The sequence below is a fragment of the Alternaria incomplexa genome (assembly GCF_024043165.1).
Source record: "Alternaria incomplexa strain BMP 0042 chromosome Unknown scaffold_8, whole genome shotgun sequence".
NCBI lineage: Eukaryota > Fungi > Ascomycota > Dothideomycetes > Pleosporales > Pleosporaceae > Alternaria > Alternaria incomplexa.
Window position 1 is genome coordinate 924,845 of NW_026249857.1, and position 19,798 is coordinate 944,642.

Consider the following 19,798-nt stretch of genomic DNA (forward strand, 5'->3'; position numbering starts at 1 on the left):
AGCTGGGTTGGTTGGGCTGGGTTCTTTCATTTGTACAGGGGCGACGTACTAGATATAATTCGGATGTATGTGATTGAATGCTAGAAACCAGTTCAGCTGAAGTCGGCTCTTGTGAATACGGATTTTCCATGCCATTCCGCCGAGCTGACATATTGTGTGCTGATGCGATGGCGTAATATCCAAGCGCGTGGCCACATTCCTAAACTGTAACTTTTTCATGTCAAGGTAGATTCATCTCGCGTTTTCCGATACTAAAGAGGCGGAATCGAGATTTTCAAGCCCCTAGATACGACAATGATGGCAACGTTGATCTGAACGAACGCCACATCGACCTGCAGGGGGTGTGAGGCGCAGCTGGATCTTAGACTCGGCATCGTGAACGTGAGTCGGCCACGCCGAAATATTCTACGCCACTGAGTTCGAGAAAGAGAGAATTGTGCAATGAGTGTCTTCAGATATCTCTTTCAACAATTTTGCACCCATGTGTGTGAGGTTTGATGCTAGCATGCAGGTGACGTTAGTATCTGTAATGGTTGCATCCCTGCATATGCGTGGCGCTGTAGTCCTTCTGAGCCTATGATCAGTGGATCGAGAGTGAGTTTTCAGACTTTTAGAGTGCGAATCCTGAGCTCAAAGAAACAATGACTTGTCGCGTCTCTCTGAAAGTTGAAGAGATCACGCTAACACACCCGCCGATTCTACATTGTGATCTTCTGAGCACCACATGTACATTGCATGTCACTTCCGTTCAAAACAGTGCTTCATGTTCATTGCAACCCGAGTTATCTTGGTGCCCAATCGATAAACCGTCGCCTTAAAACAGTTCCTCAATCCTTGGGTATCAATTCAGTCGTTCCAGCAGCCTTACTATAGCATGTCCAGGTAACGACTGGTAGCTTTGAGCTGCAAGGCTATGCTATTGCTACATCAAGACCGCACCTATCTGGAGGAAAGATTCGTATGGCGACGGCTCATAATTCCATCCTATGGTGTTCAGTTGTCCTACACCTCTCAGCCCCGTGAAAGTTCACAGCATATAGCTTACCGATACAGGACGCTGAGAGTTGGCTTCATTGAAGCCCAATCAACGCCCCTTTCGATCTTCAGGCAGATTAAAAACGTTGTGTCACTGTGAGCACCCGACATCTGGCGCCTGATCGCTGTTTGCGGCCAACGCAATATGCAATGCTTCCGATCGAGCTGGGAACATTGGATACCGTGATCCCAGTTATCCCCCCGATCCCAGTCTTCACTGCCATGAGCATCGAACGTATTCCTCGTCCACTCTGCCGAAGCATTTCATTCTACTGAAACCGTCTTAACAGTTGAAGCTCCCCATGACAGAAGATGAGATCAAGTTAACATTTCCTAATGGCGGCTATAAAACGTTGAGGTGGTAGACGGTTCGTTGTCACCATCTTGGATCTTGGCTCGGGACGGTACACATCAGGAACTCGAGGACATCCTTGGCGCACTGATTGGAGCGTGTCTCCACGAGGCGATGTTCACTAGATAGGCGTCATGCAGGTGAGGCAATAACGAGGTGTTTCGGCCGGGGCAACGGGTTATGGGTACTTTGCGCCAGCACCGAACCAGATCACTGGTATCGCAATCCCGAAGCTCAAAAGCGTTCCTGCATGAGCTAATAGGACGCATGACACCTAGGAAGAGGCATACTGTATAGCCATGATGGAAGATCTGATGAGTGGAACAAGTGGAGTGACTGGAGTGTGCCAACCTTTTCAGATCGCATGCGTGGCACTCAACTCGCTCGCAATTTCGTACGAGCCTGAGATACATCTTCGCTGATAAACCCTGTTGGTATCCCGGAATGCGACAGCTGGTGTTGTAAGTTTTGTTGGTGTTGCAGAGACGGTTCGAGGATTCGCCCCAATTTCTGTGGCGACCCGTGGACCTGTCGGATGTTCCGAGGGCTTGGCGCTTTGAAAGGCGCAATAACGCGTCAAGCAACGGCGGCTGTGCTGTGGAACTAGACTCGCAACGACAGGCGAGTATATCCCCAAGACTAGAGAAAGTCACGAAGCATCAGTGGCTCCTGCTGTGCGCCTGTCGTTGTTTGGGTAGTAATGGTAATGACTGGGCGCTGATGCCGGAAAGCGCATGCGTGCCATGAAGCCCACAGACGAGCGAGCACACCTGGGCCACACCGATTTGATTTGACTGCACGAAGCCGATTTCGTATTCGCGCCTCCAAGATAGAGTCACAGTATCATGCAATGCTGCCAACGCGCATGGCCATGTGTCATCGCGTGAATGACGCTCTAGCTGATGTGGCTCATCAGCAACGTACCTAGCAAGCTCGTAACGCAGCTGATCTCAGGATGTTCGAGTCCAAGCTGACACCGCTGCAGACGGAAAAAGCTGCGCATTACTACTACTAGTGGATGTCATATCCCTATTGCAACGAGCCAAACGCGTAGGTATGAGATGGTTGGGGTAATGACTTGCGCAGCACGACTTTCTACGGCGGGTGCTCGTGCTTCCTCACCCGGGCGTGCTTCTTCTCCTAATCACACCTGCTCTTTCCTCTCCCAAACCACCCAACACATTTCCCGGCAAACTTTCTTTCTGCGCTCTGAGAGGGCTGTTGGATGGTCGAATCAGGACAGCTTATACCGCCTGGTCGCATCGTATACGGTGACCCCAGGGCTGTTCAACGTCCCTTGTCCAAGCGGCAAGTGGCGGCAATTTCTCAAGATCGTGAAGCGAGCCAGCACCGCACCGCTCATAGTATGCAATGTGTCGCTGCTCTCTGGTACTGAATGAGGCAAAGCCTCAAGTAGGCGACTGGCGAGCTCAAACGGCAGCGAGGCTTTCTTCCAGGATTTGAGAAATCGATGCGACGTGCGAGTACCCGCAGACGCTGTGGTGTGCAAGCTGGTCCACTAGATTCAAGCGGCTGCCTGGCGGGTGAGCCTTCTTGCCCCAACCTCTCGAGGCCCTTTCTTCTAACCACCTTTTGCCAGGACCTTCGCGCTCAAGGTACCCATAACGACGACACGCCGAACCTCTTTCGAAGCATTCACGTCCCTGCTGACACCGTGTCGACATACCCGCGTCTTCGACCCCGCCTTAACGTATGAACCTTATACGCCAAACTCCTAGGATTTTTTTGGTGTGCCAACAGCCCGACTGGACTCATAGCACCATGATATTTCCGAGCAATACAAGAACTTCCACGAAGATGATACATTGCAACAACAAGATAAGAAAAGAATGAGAAGAATGTACGGACATAGACGGCAGAGGACAGATCCTTCAAATCGATTCCGTTCATCGAGGGCATTTTGACGCAACGACTGATCCGACATCAGCTCAACGACCTTGACGATGACTGTAAAGAGCTTGGTGCACACGCCACAGCACGATCACATCGATCGATACTTCGTACGCGATAATGCTGGGCCTGGGCGAGGTGGCGATGAGCCTTGCGATAATGCTTCAAGCGTGCATCTTGGCGTTTGTAGCTCTTCGAACATCCAGGCTCTTCACAAACATATTCACGACCCTCCTCATGCTGGAAGCTACCATGCTTCAAACGCCGGTGGCGTGCAAGACTTCCCTTCGCGTATATCCCTTGGAATCTGGCACAGCAGCCACGCTCAGAACAGTTTAGGCGAATTCCATCTTGTGTTGATGGTTCACGACCCATGTTCGTTGCTAGTGGGCTCATAGAGCAGTCGTGCCGGGATTGCTGAACTTCCTGCGAGTCTGACGTGCTGCACCCAGTTAGGCGTTCATCTCCTGACTTGCGGTGCATATCTACTTACTTGGAGAATGCACTGTAAGGCGACGAGTCGCGACCCTCCACAGATGTTGCTACATGACCGAATGTTCTCCCGGGTAGCCGTCCTGGCGCGGACGCCATCGAAATCGTTGAGCTCCGTCGAGACGAGGAAGCCTGGTCGTGACACTCCGGAGACAGATACGAACCCGATTCCACATCTGCTCCATGTCTTGTGATACGATTCCATGACGAGGTTGGTGTGGTCACTATTGCATGGGAGCATGATGTCGAAGCGCCTGCGTTTCTAGAATCGGTCACTCTACTTTCGCCTGTCGGCGAGTCGATGCTGATGAATGGTACCGCGTTACGTCTATGCTGAGGGAACAATCGAGAGTCGGACTGTAGGGACTCGTTCCACAGTCCATTTGGAGAGCAATCTTCCACATAAGGGTACTGATTATCGTATCCCATCGCTGGCTGTGTTGGCGAAGTCTGATCTTTCGTGTCGGCCCGCATAGAGACCATGAAGTTTGGGTTTCCAGCGTGGTTCCAGCCCAGACTACTTACATTGTACATATGGTTGTCGCACTGCCACGCTTGTACCACGCCTTGATCGCCCACGCTCTGAAAGGCCTCTGGGCTTGGCACCATTGATCTTGGCCCAAAGCTTCCGGAACCGTCCATGGTACCTATGTATCCTGGCGTTGATCGATCATGCCTTTGGTTTACCATCATCGGGTATCCTGCCGGCGGCCCGCCTGATCCGCCTGTCGTGTCAAACACGTTCGTCTCCGTATTGAAAATACTCGAGCGATGCGGCCAGTCCGATGTCATCTTGTATGCCAGACCACAGCTCCGTTTTTCAGAGCGTTATCAGTTAAGTTTGTGGTTGACCGGAGATCCTTTGGGAGGCTTGGACGACGTGGCGACGTAGGCACCCGATGGTATGAGCAGGAGGGCGGCACCCGAGGGCGAACTGCGCTAGGCGTCGTTGACGAGGCCGGCGACTTCGAAATGAGATCAGTAACGTCGGTGATTTGGTCTCAAAAGAGGGGGGTTCTAATGTTCGATGAGCAGCGACTACAATGTGTCTTGGAGGCATGGGGTGACGAACTGATCGCTATCGCCGCGAAACCGACGGGGGATACTAGCGTAATGAGGATGCCTCCAGCTTGACAGTAGCATCTGACGAGATTTGCATCGTTATTACGTCGATTATGGTATCAAGGACAATGTTGGTCGTTGCCTCACTTTTTCTTTGGTGCCAGCAAGCGGACCAGTATCGACGTGGGCTGTGCAGACACGTGCGGAGAAAAAGGTCAACGAGATGGCCCTAGGCGTCCTGTCGTTGCCAAACAATGTCTGAGAGCGGAGACTGCGTGCGGTTCGATCCTCTTCCAATGGATGGAGAACGTAAGATGAGCGCGTGGAGGGACTCGGAAGACACTCCAGACTGTATGGCTTCAGTCGTGCTGTGTCCGCGTCAGCGGTGGAAAGTCGACCGCAGGAACGAGGCCAGCTTTCGACAGGGCCTGGTACCTGTCTGGCCACTGATTTCACGCGTCAGCACAAATACACGCGCTTTGAATCCCTCACACGTCAACTAGCAGCAGGCAAACTCACGAATAGACGCAAGTCTAGGACGTTAGTATGCCTCAGCGACATCGCCCGCACCCCGAATCGTCTGCGGTACTGCAGTCGATGGCCGTGGCTGAGCGCGAGGCATATCCCGTCGTCACGCATGAGCCTGTTGCTGTATGCGCAGGTAAAGCGGGTAAAGCAAGTGCCAGGAACCCCATGGCAGACGACTGAGTCGCGAGCCGCCTTTGATTGCATACACAGGCTGACGACAGGGTCGTTCCGGTGAACAGCGAGCGGCGGTCGCAAGTGGAAGACGTGGTACTGGCGAGCACGTTTCTTGACGATGAACAGGATCTGGGGTGAACAGACTCCCTTCGGAAGTGCGACAAGGTCTGGAAGGGCAGCTGCGCTTATACCAGATTGACTGCGTAAGCGGTCTTGTCCATGGCTGGATTCCTATGGACGCCTCCAGCTCTCAACATCTGCATGACGGATGCGGACTCGCAGGTCGCAACCCTTTCGGTAATTGCACAAGGACACATAACCTTCAATATTCCACACACACATGCACACACACACACACACACACACACGGCTAGCGAGATGCGGCATGGCGGAGTGGTAAACACATCTTGTGTCTTATTTTTGTCAACCTGTTGAAAGCCAACCTTGCCATTAAAGTTGAGCGTGCGGTGTGGGCTACCGCAGAGCCTCACGGCTTGCCACTGCCGACAGCATCGATAGCTACTTGGGAAAGTGCCATCGGAAATTCTCGCCCTACATTCGAAGCATACATCAAATTGCTGCCCTGTCGAATACCAAACCTTGTGAATGTATCGACAAGCCGCGTTCTTAAGCCTGACGGTTTCCAGTAGGTCTAGGAACCAAAGATACAAGACGCCCATGCGTACATAACCACACTGCCGCTGATAGCAACCGCTGCAATCGCTACAGCCGTCGAAAACATGCGACACTATGCCCTCGGAATCGATTAGCCAATCGCCTGTCAATAGCAGAGCCGCTTCCGTTCTGGCCAAGTGTTGGTGCAAGGCAAGGAGTTCGCAGGTCAGCCAGGGATGTTCGTAAACACCCATGGAAACAGCCGATATCTCGATCGAAGTGCGGGGCTCCTGATGCTCATCTATTGAGTGCACCATCCGTAGTGGTTGCTGTGGTTTGGGACTAGCGCTCAATATGTAGCGAGTGGTTGCATGGCTACACAGCTGCATGGCCAGTCAAGTTCCGATCACCACACTCACTTAGACAATTTGTGATTCCCCACCTTTTGATTGTGACTTCAGTAGAAGACCTGACAGCTGAGCGCTCATTGACAGTGAGGCTCAGGGGGCTCGCAGCGCTTGCGCTTGTGATTTGAGCTGTCCACTCCTTTAGAAATGCAGGCTTTTCGGGATTGAGAGTCTCAAGGTGACGGCGAAATGGGCCGCACCTGACTAGCATGTCTGTCAGGCCAAGACATACCTGCATTTTATTCAGTATTGTGGCGTCAAACCACCAGACATCTGCAGCTCGCGCGGGCTTTACCTAGCTCCCGAGGTCTGGAAGTAAAGCAGCCACCACGCATGTCCACTGTCCACAAGCGCTCCTCCGGGATTGCGCCCGCTTCGAGAAGCATATGGTTTCTGCCTAACACATGTGCACTGCAAACCTCATGCATCTGCCGATTGTGTATCGCGTTCGCGCATGCGGGTGCATTCAGCTCGCCTGTGGAGGCTGGCTGGATACAGAAATCACGCTAACCTGTTTATGGACTAGCCTGCTCATCCCAGTCACGTGCCACATGGGCAGGATACGGCGGCTCTCCGCGATCGTTGCTGTTCATCCCAATTTCATCAAAAGTCCCACGCCGAACCAATCACGACAAATTGCCCGAATGCACTCCGGAGTATATGGATGATGTGGAGATCAACAAAGGGACGAGTACCTAGGTAGGAGACAAGTGCGAAGGAAATATCATGACGTCGTTATTTAATAGCTGAGCTAGGATCAGGCGCGAAACACCACCGAAAACATATGCTCTTCACCGACTACCTTTCAACCAATGTGCCTTCCCCCATGAAAGCGCGGATACAACCTTTTCCTCCTCCTCAGCCACGAAATCAAGCTCCTCGGGGTCTTCAATGTGGTCGTTCGCTCCCTTTGACCTAGGAAAGGGGGGTCTATCCGGGTTGTAGTCATCTCCGAGACAGCGGAGGGACTTCTTGACTCCTCTACCCATTCCTTGCTCTTGTCACGAACCTGCGCAGTCTCTTGGAGGGGCCCCCGGCGTTCTACGACGTTCCGCGAAAGACAGCTCACGAGCGTTTCAACATCTTCCAAAGTACTCATGGCCCCGAGGGTCACTCTGACTATCCCAAAAGGCACTCCGTCCACAACATCAGCCTCCGTATTGCATCGAAGACCCGCGTCGAACGCTCCCCGTATCCATCCAGCCTCTACACCCAGCGCACATGCCATACCTGCAGGATTACACACGTTGCCCGTGCGAACGTGGATCTTGCTCGCCCTGAGAAATGCTCCAACGTGCCACGGGCCGATGTATGCTCCATTGCTTCTCTGTATATTGAAAGCTATCGTCGGCCCCTGTCTTTGCGAATCTTGATAGTGAGTTTCTCTCGACTTGTATACTTGGCATACTAGTGCACCATTGTAGTGCGTCATGCTCGTCAAACGATCGTGAAGGATGCTAGCAAGCCACCTAGCGTGTGTCGAGACTTCTTCAAGCCCGCCGAACAACGCGCGATGAGTCATTATAGCACACTTCAGAGCAAGAATATTCCGGAAAGCGATCGTTCCGTCCTCTAAGCGTGCATGGAGGCTAGAGTTCTTGCGGGCTACCCATGATTCTCCAAGGCAAGTTGTCATCTCTGTCGTGCCACCGCCGAAGTACTTCCGGTGATCGAACACATGGCCAGCCGCCTTCCGGACAATCAGAGCACCGAGATCCGGGAACCCAAAGATCTTGTAGAAGGATAGGGAGATGAAGTCGGGGGCGAAGAGATGGTTGCTCAAGTCGATTGGGGTCGTGGATACCAAGGCTGCTACGTCAAGCAGAGAGTAAGAGTTCGGATGATGCAACGATAAGCGTAGCTTGCCTGTCCAATCCAGTGGAAGTCGCTCGCCGTTCATGTTCCTGTACATAATAACATCAGTGTCGACTCTTCTTCCATCAAGTGCAAGGCCACCTACGACTGCGCTGGATAAGCAAACAACAATGGTCTCTCCGTAAGAGGACCTTGGAAGGGACAGTCGTTCGCTCCGGCGAGCCAGTCTTCTGTCTCCTCATTGGATGCGAAACAGTGGCTACGATTGGCCAGCTCTCGGACACCAACCAGACTTGTATGGCTGTTACGATGATAACAGTAATCGAATCCTTCCTCGTATCCAGAGAACCCTTCTGTCACCAATTTGATGGCACCGGTGGCATTAGCGGTGAAGACGACATCAAAGTGAACGGGGTCGGCGTTGAACATCTTCAAGACAGCAAGCCGAGTTTGCTCTACCATGACGGCAGTTACACTCGGATTGGATGAATCAGAGTGAGGATTGGCGAGGAGAGTGCTTTGCATCTCTTCGCAGAAGGAGTCGAGTAAAGACTTGGATGCGAGCGTCGTGCCGCCATGATCGAGGTACGTCAGATCTAGGTGCCGTCAGTGACATGTGAAATATGTATCATGTCTGAGCATACCTTCAAGCATTGGGTACTCGATCTTCCGCATACGACTGATCCGATCATTGTAAGCACGTCGCTCACTGTTTTCGTCCCAGTGCTTATTATCGTTGGCAATCATGGGTCGTGGCCCGGCACGTTGGAAGCACTTCATCTTTTCGCAAAGATGTCAATCGTGTCAGATATGTGGAGAAGCTTTGAGACCGATCAATGCAGGAGAACAAAGGGATTGACTGTCTCAGATCGGGGTAAGCATGGACTATAACTACACCCTTCTCCAGGCCGCGAAGACGACCGCATGCGTTTTGTCTGATCATACCATTTCTCGGCCCCGTTCCCTAATCGCTAGTCTTGCAGATTACACAGGAAGTTACATCAACCTGCAAGAGTGCGGCACGCCTCGACGGGGCGTAAGTTCGAAAGAGGTCGATAGTCTGGACACTGGATTCAATGCGCCATGACGAAGGAACATCCCTTGCCACAAGCGACTCCACTCACTACATCCAATGCACAGCAATCAATCAACCACATCTACACATATTGGCTCTAGATAGCAGACGGCTGCATCACAGGAATCGGGCATCGTGGTCAGTCTTGCCTAATTCTGACTCTCCGGTCCAGAGTGAGTAAGATCGTTGCGTCTGGAAGAGGCGGAGCAAATCAGAACTACATAAATATCTAGAGTCGATCCTATCACAGTCACATATGCCATTGCGGCCTTCATGACTGTGCTTACTGCCCGACGGGCGTAGATTCGATGGTGGTCAGCACAGCCGATACTTCGCCGCCCAGTAAACCCATTTCCAGTCACCTTTATGGGAAGATATGACGATGATAGTAGAAGTATCATGTACTGGACTCGGAGTTGTAAACGTTCGCGTGTGGAAGCGCGCTTCAAATCACATCACATCGACACCGTCTATGATTCGCCATAGGTTCGCCCCTCTTCGTCCGCGGAGTGCAGAATTCATCTTCGCACTGTGATTTGATGCTTTTCAGGATCTTCTCGTTCAGGCACATGCAGTTCGCTGTCAATCAAGTAAGCCCTTCGTCCCCACGACTCGCACACAGCGCCATCATTACAATCGCGCAGCTAGTGCCGTACTCGGCACTCGTGGCACATGCAGTTCGCTTTGAATCGAGCAAGCCCTTGTACTCACAACTCGAACGCAACGCTATCATCCCAATTGCTGTCAGTCCCGAGTACGGCAGTTGCGAGGTGAACAGATCGAGCGGCCCGCGGCAACTATCACCGCTCCGCGTAGATTCTCTGTGGCTGCGGAGAGTTGCTCCTTGCGCAAGGGCTTCTGACGTTTGCAGCGATCTTTGACAACTCACTCTTTGTTCACAGTTTTTGATCTCTTTAGTCTTAGGAAGTTTACCGAAACCGTTCCAGCTGATGTCATGGAGCCATTTCGGAGAGGATGTGACCGGCGGTGAGAGTTCTCACCCTGATATTGAGTCTTCGCTGGTGCCCACGCAATTCGGGGTCAAGAAACGGCGTTGTTGAGTTTGGCACACCACATAATCACAAGCAGGGGTTTCACTCCTATTCAAATCACAGCGGCGCAGTCCCAATATATATACCCAAGGTTACTCACGAACACAATTCAGACTCGAGCGCGAGGCCCCCAAAGACAGTGGCGCAGTGAGATTTCCCTTCAAACTTATGGGTCATAAGCAGGCTATCGATCCTTGAAGAACGAACCACCAGCCCGGTCACATTCGCGTACTGTCCCGCCCCAATTACCAAGTGCGATGAGCAACGCGAGCCCACTGGGTCAGCGGTATTGTAAACGCCATTCGCAATAGCTTCCCGTCGCGTTGGGGCAGCCCCGGCGGCGCGCCTAATGCCAACACACTGACCTCTGACCTCCGGAGCCGTGCATGTATCAACATCGCAAAAATTTGCAAACAGCAGCACCTAGTGACGAATACGTAATTCAGACGACACCCTTCTTACGCATCGGCTCCATCCTTTGGAAGGATGATGGTGTCGAGAGATAGGCGTGCATGAGTGGGGCTAGAACTACGCCTCACCTGGGCATCTTGCCGCTCATCCGCTCCAGGGCTATCTCCATCCAGCGCAAAGCCGTTTTTGGTCTCGAGCCATACCTCTTCTTTCCTCTGTCTACTTATATTGCGGCATAGTCGCGGCATACACCAAGAATGCGGCCCGCACTTTGACTAACTGTTGGTTGTGATGATTGGTGTTCGCTAGAGCTAGCTGAGAAGAGCGAGACCCCTAAACCAATGTTGGAACAGGTGTTCGTATCGACCGATCAGTTCGGTGGCCTCTGCAGCATAGACAACCCCAGCCGGCGGATGTATCCTACCTAGGCAGCACTCAGAGTTTGTAATATTTCCTTCTACACATGTCTCGGTAACCGCTGCCGTGCCGGCTAGCTGGATTCGTGGGAAAAGGCGATGTCAAGCCGTGCTGAGAACCATCGTGTATCCAACCCGTCGCGCCGGCCTAGATGGCCTTCTTGATCAGTGGGCGACCGTTCGGCGTGAGGGCTGCGCTGAGATGGCATACATATGCACAGTGGCTTAGCATGTCCACACAGTGGCCGGATATTGGCACTCTACAGAGGTATGAACGGCGCTTAGGCAAAGACGGCACTATCCACGCGCGCGAGTTGTTGCATAACTCCGTTAGCCTACATCCACTTCGTAGAGGCTGCAAAGTTGTTTGGGGGCTGAATGCCATAGCTGTCACAACAGTATCGCACGATTGGCCAGGTATCGATGTAAGCTGGACTAAGCTGTGTGGCTGTCCAATACCGCTCGGGACGCAAGCATTTGAAGATGAGGACGCGTCGAGTGTTTTTAGTCGCTGTTGCAGAACCGCCGCATGAAGCTATCGCTGAACGCGGACCCGCCCCTCCACTCCAAGGTGGCTGACCTCATATAGGAAGGCTCCAACATGCCAGTGACATGTGGTGGGGGCGTCGAAGGGGTACCCTTCATATTGGGGCCAGTTCTCGGTCAGCGGTTGATTGATAAAGGCAGTCTGTCTCTGCTACAGTTTAGAACTTGATGCTGCTTTCGAGTTACTCACGAACTCCTACTACACGCAGAATGTCAGTGGCGCATCGAGCGCTCTGGATCGTTACTATCCTGCACGTTTATCCTTGGACCCAATACAGCCTTCCTAGGCTGAATTGGCCCCTCACCATGGTAAGTCAACCAAGTGTACCCCTAAAGCAATTTCATAAAACGGCTTCACGCTGTCCATGTTAACGAAGGTCATACTGATGGTGCCTACAGTCTGCCTTGCACTCCGCCACGATTCCCAGTCTATACGTCCCGTAGCGCGATCCCAATTTCGAGACGAGGATCAATGGAGCGGGCCTGTCGCAGGTCCAATCACGACGGCTCAGCGAAAAGGGCAACGTCTAAAACACGTTATACAGAACAACAATGGGACACATAGGACTATCACGCAGCCTCGTGCTACTGCTGCTGGCTGGATGGTACCTAGGTATGGTCACCCTCACACCCAGACCTCATCATTGACCTCCTCTTTTCTCCTGGATGATGTTGCCACCCCTTAAGCTAGTGGGTGACGGAGCCTATCGTATCGCGCCAAGGGAGGACCTCACTGAAGCCGACCGAAGCGGTTACTCACCGCTTCGTCGAAAAACCAACGGAGTTTTGCTGTCTCCGACGCACATTCAAGGAGTTCATGGATCGGTTCAGAAACGATGTCACAATCTTGCGACGTGCAATCCAGACCAAGGCTCCATTGCAGACAAAAAAGGACTTGTCTTTGGCGGAAACAGTGCTGTCGAGCGGTACGATCGGGTCGCATCGACAAGGTCGCTGGGGCGGGGCGGAGCGGAGCGGTTGAAACTTTGTGTAGATGCGTTTCAGATGAATTGCTGGAGGGACCTCCCGCGCACCGCCTCCTTGTGAGTGTTGTTGTTCCTTCGGCGATTCGTCGTCGCATGCCTGGCCGCCGTGGACATCAGCACCACCACCATTACATACTGGCGCAAGACGCACCCATCGCCTTCGGCTATCACATATCCTCGACTCAGAGATCTGGTATTGTCGTTTTGGCTGACGACCGGATTTCTAGTAAGAAGATTTTCCGCAGCCAGGTCCTCCATCGACAACCCCTGCACCCGCTAGTGTTTGCCAGACGACAGTTGTACAACACCCTCCTTTTTCCATCCAGACCCATCTCGGTGCATCATCCTCATCGCTGCAAACAGTTTCCTGGATCCGATCTCTTTCCAAACTGCGTGCGTCCATCACCAGCCCGCCTACACGACCTTTCAGAAGACAACCTTTCGACCAGAAAATCTAAGGCGCCGCCCTCGATCAAGAGAAAACGAGTCTTTGGCCTGTCATCGCCTCGAACCAGACTTGGCCTAGGCACTGTCATGGCGTATCCAGATCTTTCTGATTCGGAAAGAAGACACAGGTACCCGCAACACCTAACATCGGGTGATAGCGCTGATCGTCCCCGAAGCAACAGCATGAGTGACACCACCAACTCCGATCAGGGCCGGACCGGGAGTGGTAGCAGCTACGTGCATGTTGAGCGCAGCGATGTCGAAAGCTACCAGGACAGTCTCTATGCTGGTCAGTTCGACTACTCGGAATCTTTAGCTTCCTGGGACAACCTCCAATCCGGATCCAGCGGCCAGAATGTTGCTGCCCGGGATGCTGCCGGTGGTCAACACACGGACTGCACTCGGGGGTTCGAGCCAGGCTACCGTCGCAGTCCCTACCAGACATCGACCATGTACGCCGGGCCCAGCGACTACAACCCACATACTCAGTATGCTGCGCCAATTGGACCTCCCTCTCAGGGATTGGCGTTTACACCAAATCATGGGCCGTATGGCACGCAGCCCCTCTACAACTTACAAGATGACATTGGGCAAACCTATCCTGCGCTTACTCAAGGTGACGATACGATGTCTCCTTACAGGGCAGCATTCGGGCAAGTGCCCGATGGCCGGTGGTCCACAGTCTACCAACAAGCCGAACGTCGGCAACATCTGGACCAACAAGTGAATCATTTGATGGACGTACTTGATCCAGCTGGTGTTCAAGCTATCGCAAGGAGTAACGGCTACGCATCCGATACAAGCTCAATGTCGTTTGACGATGTCGACGATCAAGGTTGGGGAGGAGCCAGCGTAGCCACTATTCGCCCAGAGAACGGTCCGCAAAACGCTCCAGTCGATTATTCGAACGGCTCGCAATACCCACAACCCCTCGCAGGTCAAGCGAGGTTTCCGATGCCTCCGAATCGAGCAGTAGCACGGCCCGCGCGGCAGACAAGTCTTGCAATACGGACTCATCCTCGCATGGCGTGAGTCTCACTAGCCTACTGCCCCTAAGTTACGTCAGTACTGATGTTAGTAGATCAACTCGCAACGACAGCCACGAAGCATTACCTCCAACTGTATCCGCAGTACTCATCTCCTCCAACCCCACGCGACCAGATGTGATCCAGTGTTCTTTTTGCTCCAAAGAATACACAGGGCGCTGGCGAAAGACTAATCGTGACCGACACGAGCGGCACAAGCACCGCGGCCAATCCAGAGAATCAACCTGCCATGTCTGTAACCAGACGTTCCAGAGGTCCGATGCCAAGCTCAAGCACCAGCGACGCCGACACCCCGAGCTTTTCCAAGGCGGTGTGTAATTCGACAATACCGGGCTGGCAAAGGCGGAGCCGACATTGCTGCTTTCCACGATCCAGATGGAGACAGTTGTCATTGCCACCATGATCATGCATGGTCCGTGTTGTGTCCTCGGTTGGGCTTCCTGTCCACATTGCGCGTCTCGCGCATTTGCGCACACACTTGGGTCGTTTCTTCTTTGTCTTTATTGTTGTTTCCTGATATAGTCTTTCCCATTTCCTTGTCTTAGGACGCACTTGGCGAGTATACACCCAGCATCAAGCGTTCATGGGAGACCACGCACCCTCTCGCCAACCGCTCCCCCAAAAATAACTTTTAACGCCTGTTGTATCAATCATGTTTTCTTTTATGATGCGAATGGACGTTCTGTATTTTGGTCTCGACGAGAGATATGTCTAAGGTAATTGGGTACGACGGTGTGATGCGGTACGATAGTCGGCTCGTGTACGCTACGGTTCAACGAAAGCATCGGAGCGGGCGTGTCGGCTATTCCCTTTGTTAGGCGTTTGGAGTCTGACATACGTCTCGATCGGTTTATGAGGTAACGAGTGCATGGGCGTTACGACGGGTGATGGGATAGAAGGCTCGACAAGGCCGGGCAAAAAATGGTCGATTGTTGTCGCAATGTTACAAACATCGATATAGCGGTTGGAGAGGCATAATGAACACCTTATCTACGATGGCTTCGTGTCAAAACGTCTCGCGGTGATATTGGCGGTGTGTGAGGGCGATGCAGAAAGAGATGTGAAGTGGGAATATCTGCTGTGCTGTGAGAGAAGACGGTCTAGTTCGGGGAAGCCATGGTGCTTCCCCGTCGCGCTAATTCGACTAGGTGTAGTGCAATTGTGAGGCTTCAGGGGAGAGAGGACCGATCGAACGCCTTCGACTTGGATCTCCTACACCATCAGCCGTGTTAGCTGCATGTTATCTAGCCAATACGTATTTCTTTTCTGCTCCACGGACGACGTCTGACGCCTCAACGATTCCACCTACCCACTCAAGCAGCGGCCAGCGAGTCTACATATGTAGTCACGCAACGAGAACGGTATTGTGATCGGTCAAGGCGAGGGTCCTGCGGTCGTGTGAGCTCTGTTCATGCGTCGTGTCTCAGAGTGTGAAGGGTACGAAACTCGGAGGAGATTGATGCTCGATGTAGGAGCGACCGCCGCTGGTACCTAGGTAGCTTGGCGAGACCGTTTACGAATCCCAACGACAGCGTTCGGAACAACTGAATTCAATTCGCAAATTCAGTAATACAAACCCTATCTAAGAAAAGAACGTGGCCTGTTATTCGCTGCATGACAGAGTATCCGATGCACGATAATGCAGCTGCGCAATCAACTCTGCGTCAATACGACCTCAGCATCACACATGATGGCCTTAACCTATCGCTTTATGTACTCATTGGCTAGCAGCATATATATTGGACACGACGGTAGCCACAACGGACCCTCTCTTGCTCAAGATGTGCACGAACTGACCGCTCATACGATCCGGCATGGATGTCAATTCCGTACCTAGGCGGAGTCCAAGTCCGCCAAACATGTGTACCGTGGACTGTAAACCTACCAAATACTCTCCTCAATATTCGTCGAAGCAATCACCCACCTATCAAGTCAACATCCTTCTAAAGTTGCAGGCTGGACGAAGTAGGTTGAGTGTGTATGGCTAGGAATCGCCCAATAGGGTCCTACTTGAACAGCGCACGCCCTGAATATACGTGCACGTATTGCGCCTGCTCTCAAAAGCGGACGTATCAAGCCTGATAGTCCGCCAAATACTTCATCGAGGCAAACTTCTCAGCTGTCGGCCAAAGCGACACGGATTCTCTTGCTGTGGCGATGACACGCCACACTCCACTTACCATTTCCATCAATGGTTAGTTGATGGACACAGAAGATGTTGCCCAGCAATTTCGACCAGTTACATCCGACGATCCCGTTGTAGTTGTAGATTCCTCGACGATGGTTGAGGTCAGTGGCATGTTCGTGGTGCCAAGAAATGATCAGGAGCCGCGGGTCCTCTTACCATCCAAGCGACGATGCCGGCACTGCAGCAAAGCTCAGCCAACGACGCGCTCTTGCCGTTTGATCCTCAGATTTGATGTTCAAGAGAGACACAGGCTTTATCGAGTTGGCCCTGCGTGTATGTAACGCCATTATTGCGGACCCCGCGGCTGTACTCATCACATGGACACGTTGAGAGCCAAAGGTGCGCATACGACAATCATACAACATACTAATAAGCTACAGTTTCTATCTCCAATGCGGCGATAAGGTCACATCAAGATACCTCGAAGCCCTCAATGTCGCCCTTCGCATCGTATTCGCGAATCATCTGCTCGTACATGGCCATCCCTCCTCCATGAAGCACCCTCCGCATGGCCTGCCGCCGATGCTCGGGGTCGCCCCCAGCCATACGCATCGTCGCGCCTTCATGATTGAAGTAGCCCGGCGTACAGGCTAGCACGACAGAGTACCACAGCGCCCGCCTCTCAACGTCGTCCGTCCACGCATCCTCTGCCTGCTTAGTTGGCTCGATGACCATCTGAGTAGGATCCGAAGCCTTTCGCGCAGCCTCCTTCAATATACTGGCGATATGTGTGGACTCGAGGTCGAAGACCGCGGTGAGGTTGGGCGAACCTGGCCCACCACCGAGACCGGGATACAGCAGATTGGGGAAGCCGTTTGTGGCGATACCGTGTATCGTCGCAAAGTCGGCAGAGCCATATTTGTCTTTGAGACGGCGGCCGCTACGGCCTACAATGGGTATGCCGAAGAGTTCGGCAGGGGCTGCATTCGCACCAGTCGCCAGCAGGAATCCTGTGGCAAGAATGAGCACGTCCAGCTCATACTCGACTCCATTGGCGACGAGGCCTCGTGGTGTGCACCGCTCTACGCCTTTACCATCTGTGTCTACAAGCGTAACGTTGGGCTGGTTGAACGCGGCAAAGTACCCATCCTGGAAGGTCGGTCGTTTGCACCACATGGGATACCACGGCTGTAGCCGCTCTGCCGTAGCTTGGTCCTTCGTGACGCTGTTTCGCACATGCTCTCGTGCCTGTTCTGCCAGTGGCACATCCATCTCGTAGAGCGAGCGTGCGTGCTCTTCTACATTCTGAGGTGTGACGAAACGTGGCCCTCCAATGAAGCCAGCAAATCCGCGCGCATACTGCGTCCAGCCATCGGCGACAAGATCTGGATGGTTCTCTGAATGCTTCTCCCCATCGAAGAAGGTGTCAAAGTTGAGCCGGCGAGCGCGTTGCCAGCCAGGTCCCGTTGCCACGTTTTGTGCCCATGTGCTCTCATCCGTTGTCCTTTGGCGGCGGGGTACACAGTATGATGGTGTGCGCTGGAAGGCATACGTATGGCCGGCCCATTTCGCTACCTGTGGTATCACCTGCACCGCCGTCGCACCCGTGCCAATAACGCCGACGCGCTTGCCTTGTAGTTTCGAAAGCGTAGGGTCGGTCGGCGAGCCACCGGTGCAGCTAAAGTCCCAGCGCGCGGTGTGGAAGACGGGAATGTTGGCGCGCAACTCTTCGAAGCCGTCGAGCTTAGGCATCCTGGGCTCCGTAAATATGGTACTGGCTGGAACGATGAACTGCGTCAAGATGGTCATCTCCTCGCCATTGCCGTGCTCCCTACGCATGCGGACCACCCAGCGCCGCTTGGTTTCGTCCCATGTCGCGCCGAGCACCCGTGTTGAGAACTGCCCACGCAGTCCAAAGTGCGATGCCACACGTTCGCAGTGTTGACGGATCTCATCGCCTGACGCGTACTTGTGTTTGGGCTTGTAGCCTGTTTCCTCGAGGAAAGGCATGTAGATGTAGCTCTCTACATCGCATTGCAAACCTGGGTATCGGTTCCAGTACCATGTCCCACCAAAGCCCCCCGCGACGTCTACCAGGTAGATGCCTTTCGCCGAGAAGCCCGCTTCTACCAATCGTCCTGCAGCTAGCAGACCTGCGTGGCCGGCACCGATGATGAGGAACTGGATGTTGTCGCCGTCCTTGAGTGGACCCGCGTCCTGTTGCTGCCCTTTGTCAACCCATGGGTCATCTGCGAGCGGGGCTTCTGCTTCGCTGTGTAGAGTCGTGTACTGCTGGAAACCATCGGCTCGCAGTCGCTTGTCGCGTTCCTGCGCGTATCGGGCTTGGAGGTTGGCAACGTCGGGTACAGCCATTGGAGTTACTGTTCGTTCCCTCTACAAATGAAAGTTATGCACAAGAAGTTTGGAGTGGGAACGAGCGCTTTGCATCAAAGTACACAGTTTTATGTCAATCGCCAAGTTAAGTGTTTTATTGCACCGGTGCGCTGCAGTTCCAACGCGCTGCTACTTCTTCTCCCGTAGCCGCTTCTTCACCCGAGCCGGCTCGAGCCGATGAAGTATGAAGGGAAAGTAATCTTGCCATGATATCGTGTTCAAGTGGTGTCGGGCCCCGACTTTACGAAAATTATCCGAGTTTCGAGTTGGTGTGGGGACGTGAGTTGCATCGACGGTGGATTTTGACGCTATACCCAGGTAGTTCTGTTTGGGGACGAGCCCTCCTCCACGCAACGCCCCACGAAGCTGACCACCCTAATGGTGTCATGGAACTCGATGACGATCTAGACGCCTTTGCGGAACCCTGCAACCTTTGCCTCGCGAAGGATCAACATCTTCGGAAGAAAGAAAGTGGCTAGCCTTCGGCCCCAGACAGGAGATTCCCCTCAGGAAAGCTTCCTTCAATCCGGCTCCATACGTCACGGCGTATAGGGGTGCTCCGAGGACGAGTAAGAGTTCAGATTTCAGCTCAATCAGCGTTCGCTTCACAGGTAAGTGAAGCGAATCGTGCAGCAGAATTACGAAGTGTCTTTGGCTACTCTCTGTGCTCCATACTGCCACGATAAATGTACCGATAGACCCGCAAACTCTCCGATAAGCCTTGCGAAACGAGTTGGGTAGGTGGTGTATGGAAAACGCGGCCAATATGATTGGGCAGCACAAGTCAGAGAGCCTGACAGCGCGTAAAAACTCTACAGCTTAAGAACTGCTTCGCTGTCTAGGTGTAGAAACGTCTAGAGACCACTCGTTCTGAGTCTTGTCTTCTGCAAAACTTTCTTTCGAGAC

At 53.0% G+C, this 19,798-nt stretch overlaps 3 protein-coding genes across 3 annotated transcripts; 1 reads left to right on the forward strand and 2 right to left on the reverse strand.

The window, feature by feature from the left end:
* Positions 1–7,381: 7,381 nt before the first annotated feature.
* On the reverse strand, positions 7,382–9,138 carry J4E90_006109 (uncharacterized protein; the record flags this gene model as incomplete). Its single annotated transcript, XM_051435658.1, has 3 exons — positions 7,382–8,385; positions 8,655–8,987; positions 9,036–9,138. 3 exons carry the CDS (start codon positions 9,136–9,138, stop codon positions 7,382–7,384), a joined length of 1,440 nt encoding a protein of 479 aa, XP_051290516.1.
* A 4,369-nt stretch (positions 9,139–13,507) lies between these two features.
* Positions 13,508–14,356, forward strand: J4E90_006110 (uncharacterized protein; the record flags this gene model as incomplete). The annotated part of the gene is made up of 1 exon (XM_051435659.1): positions 13,508–14,356. The coding sequence occupies one exon, from the start codon at positions 13,508–13,510 to the stop codon at positions 14,354–14,356; it is 849 nt and encodes a 282-aa protein (XP_051290517.1).
* A 2,613-nt stretch (positions 14,357–16,969) lies between these two features.
* On the reverse strand, positions 16,970–18,871 carry J4E90_006111 (uncharacterized protein; the record flags this gene model as incomplete). The annotated part of the gene is made up of 1 exon (XM_051435660.1): positions 16,970–18,871. One exon carries the CDS (start codon positions 18,869–18,871, stop codon positions 16,970–16,972), a length of 1,902 nt encoding a protein of 633 aa, XP_051290518.1.
* Between the last annotated feature and the right edge of the window lie 927 nt (positions 18,872–19,798).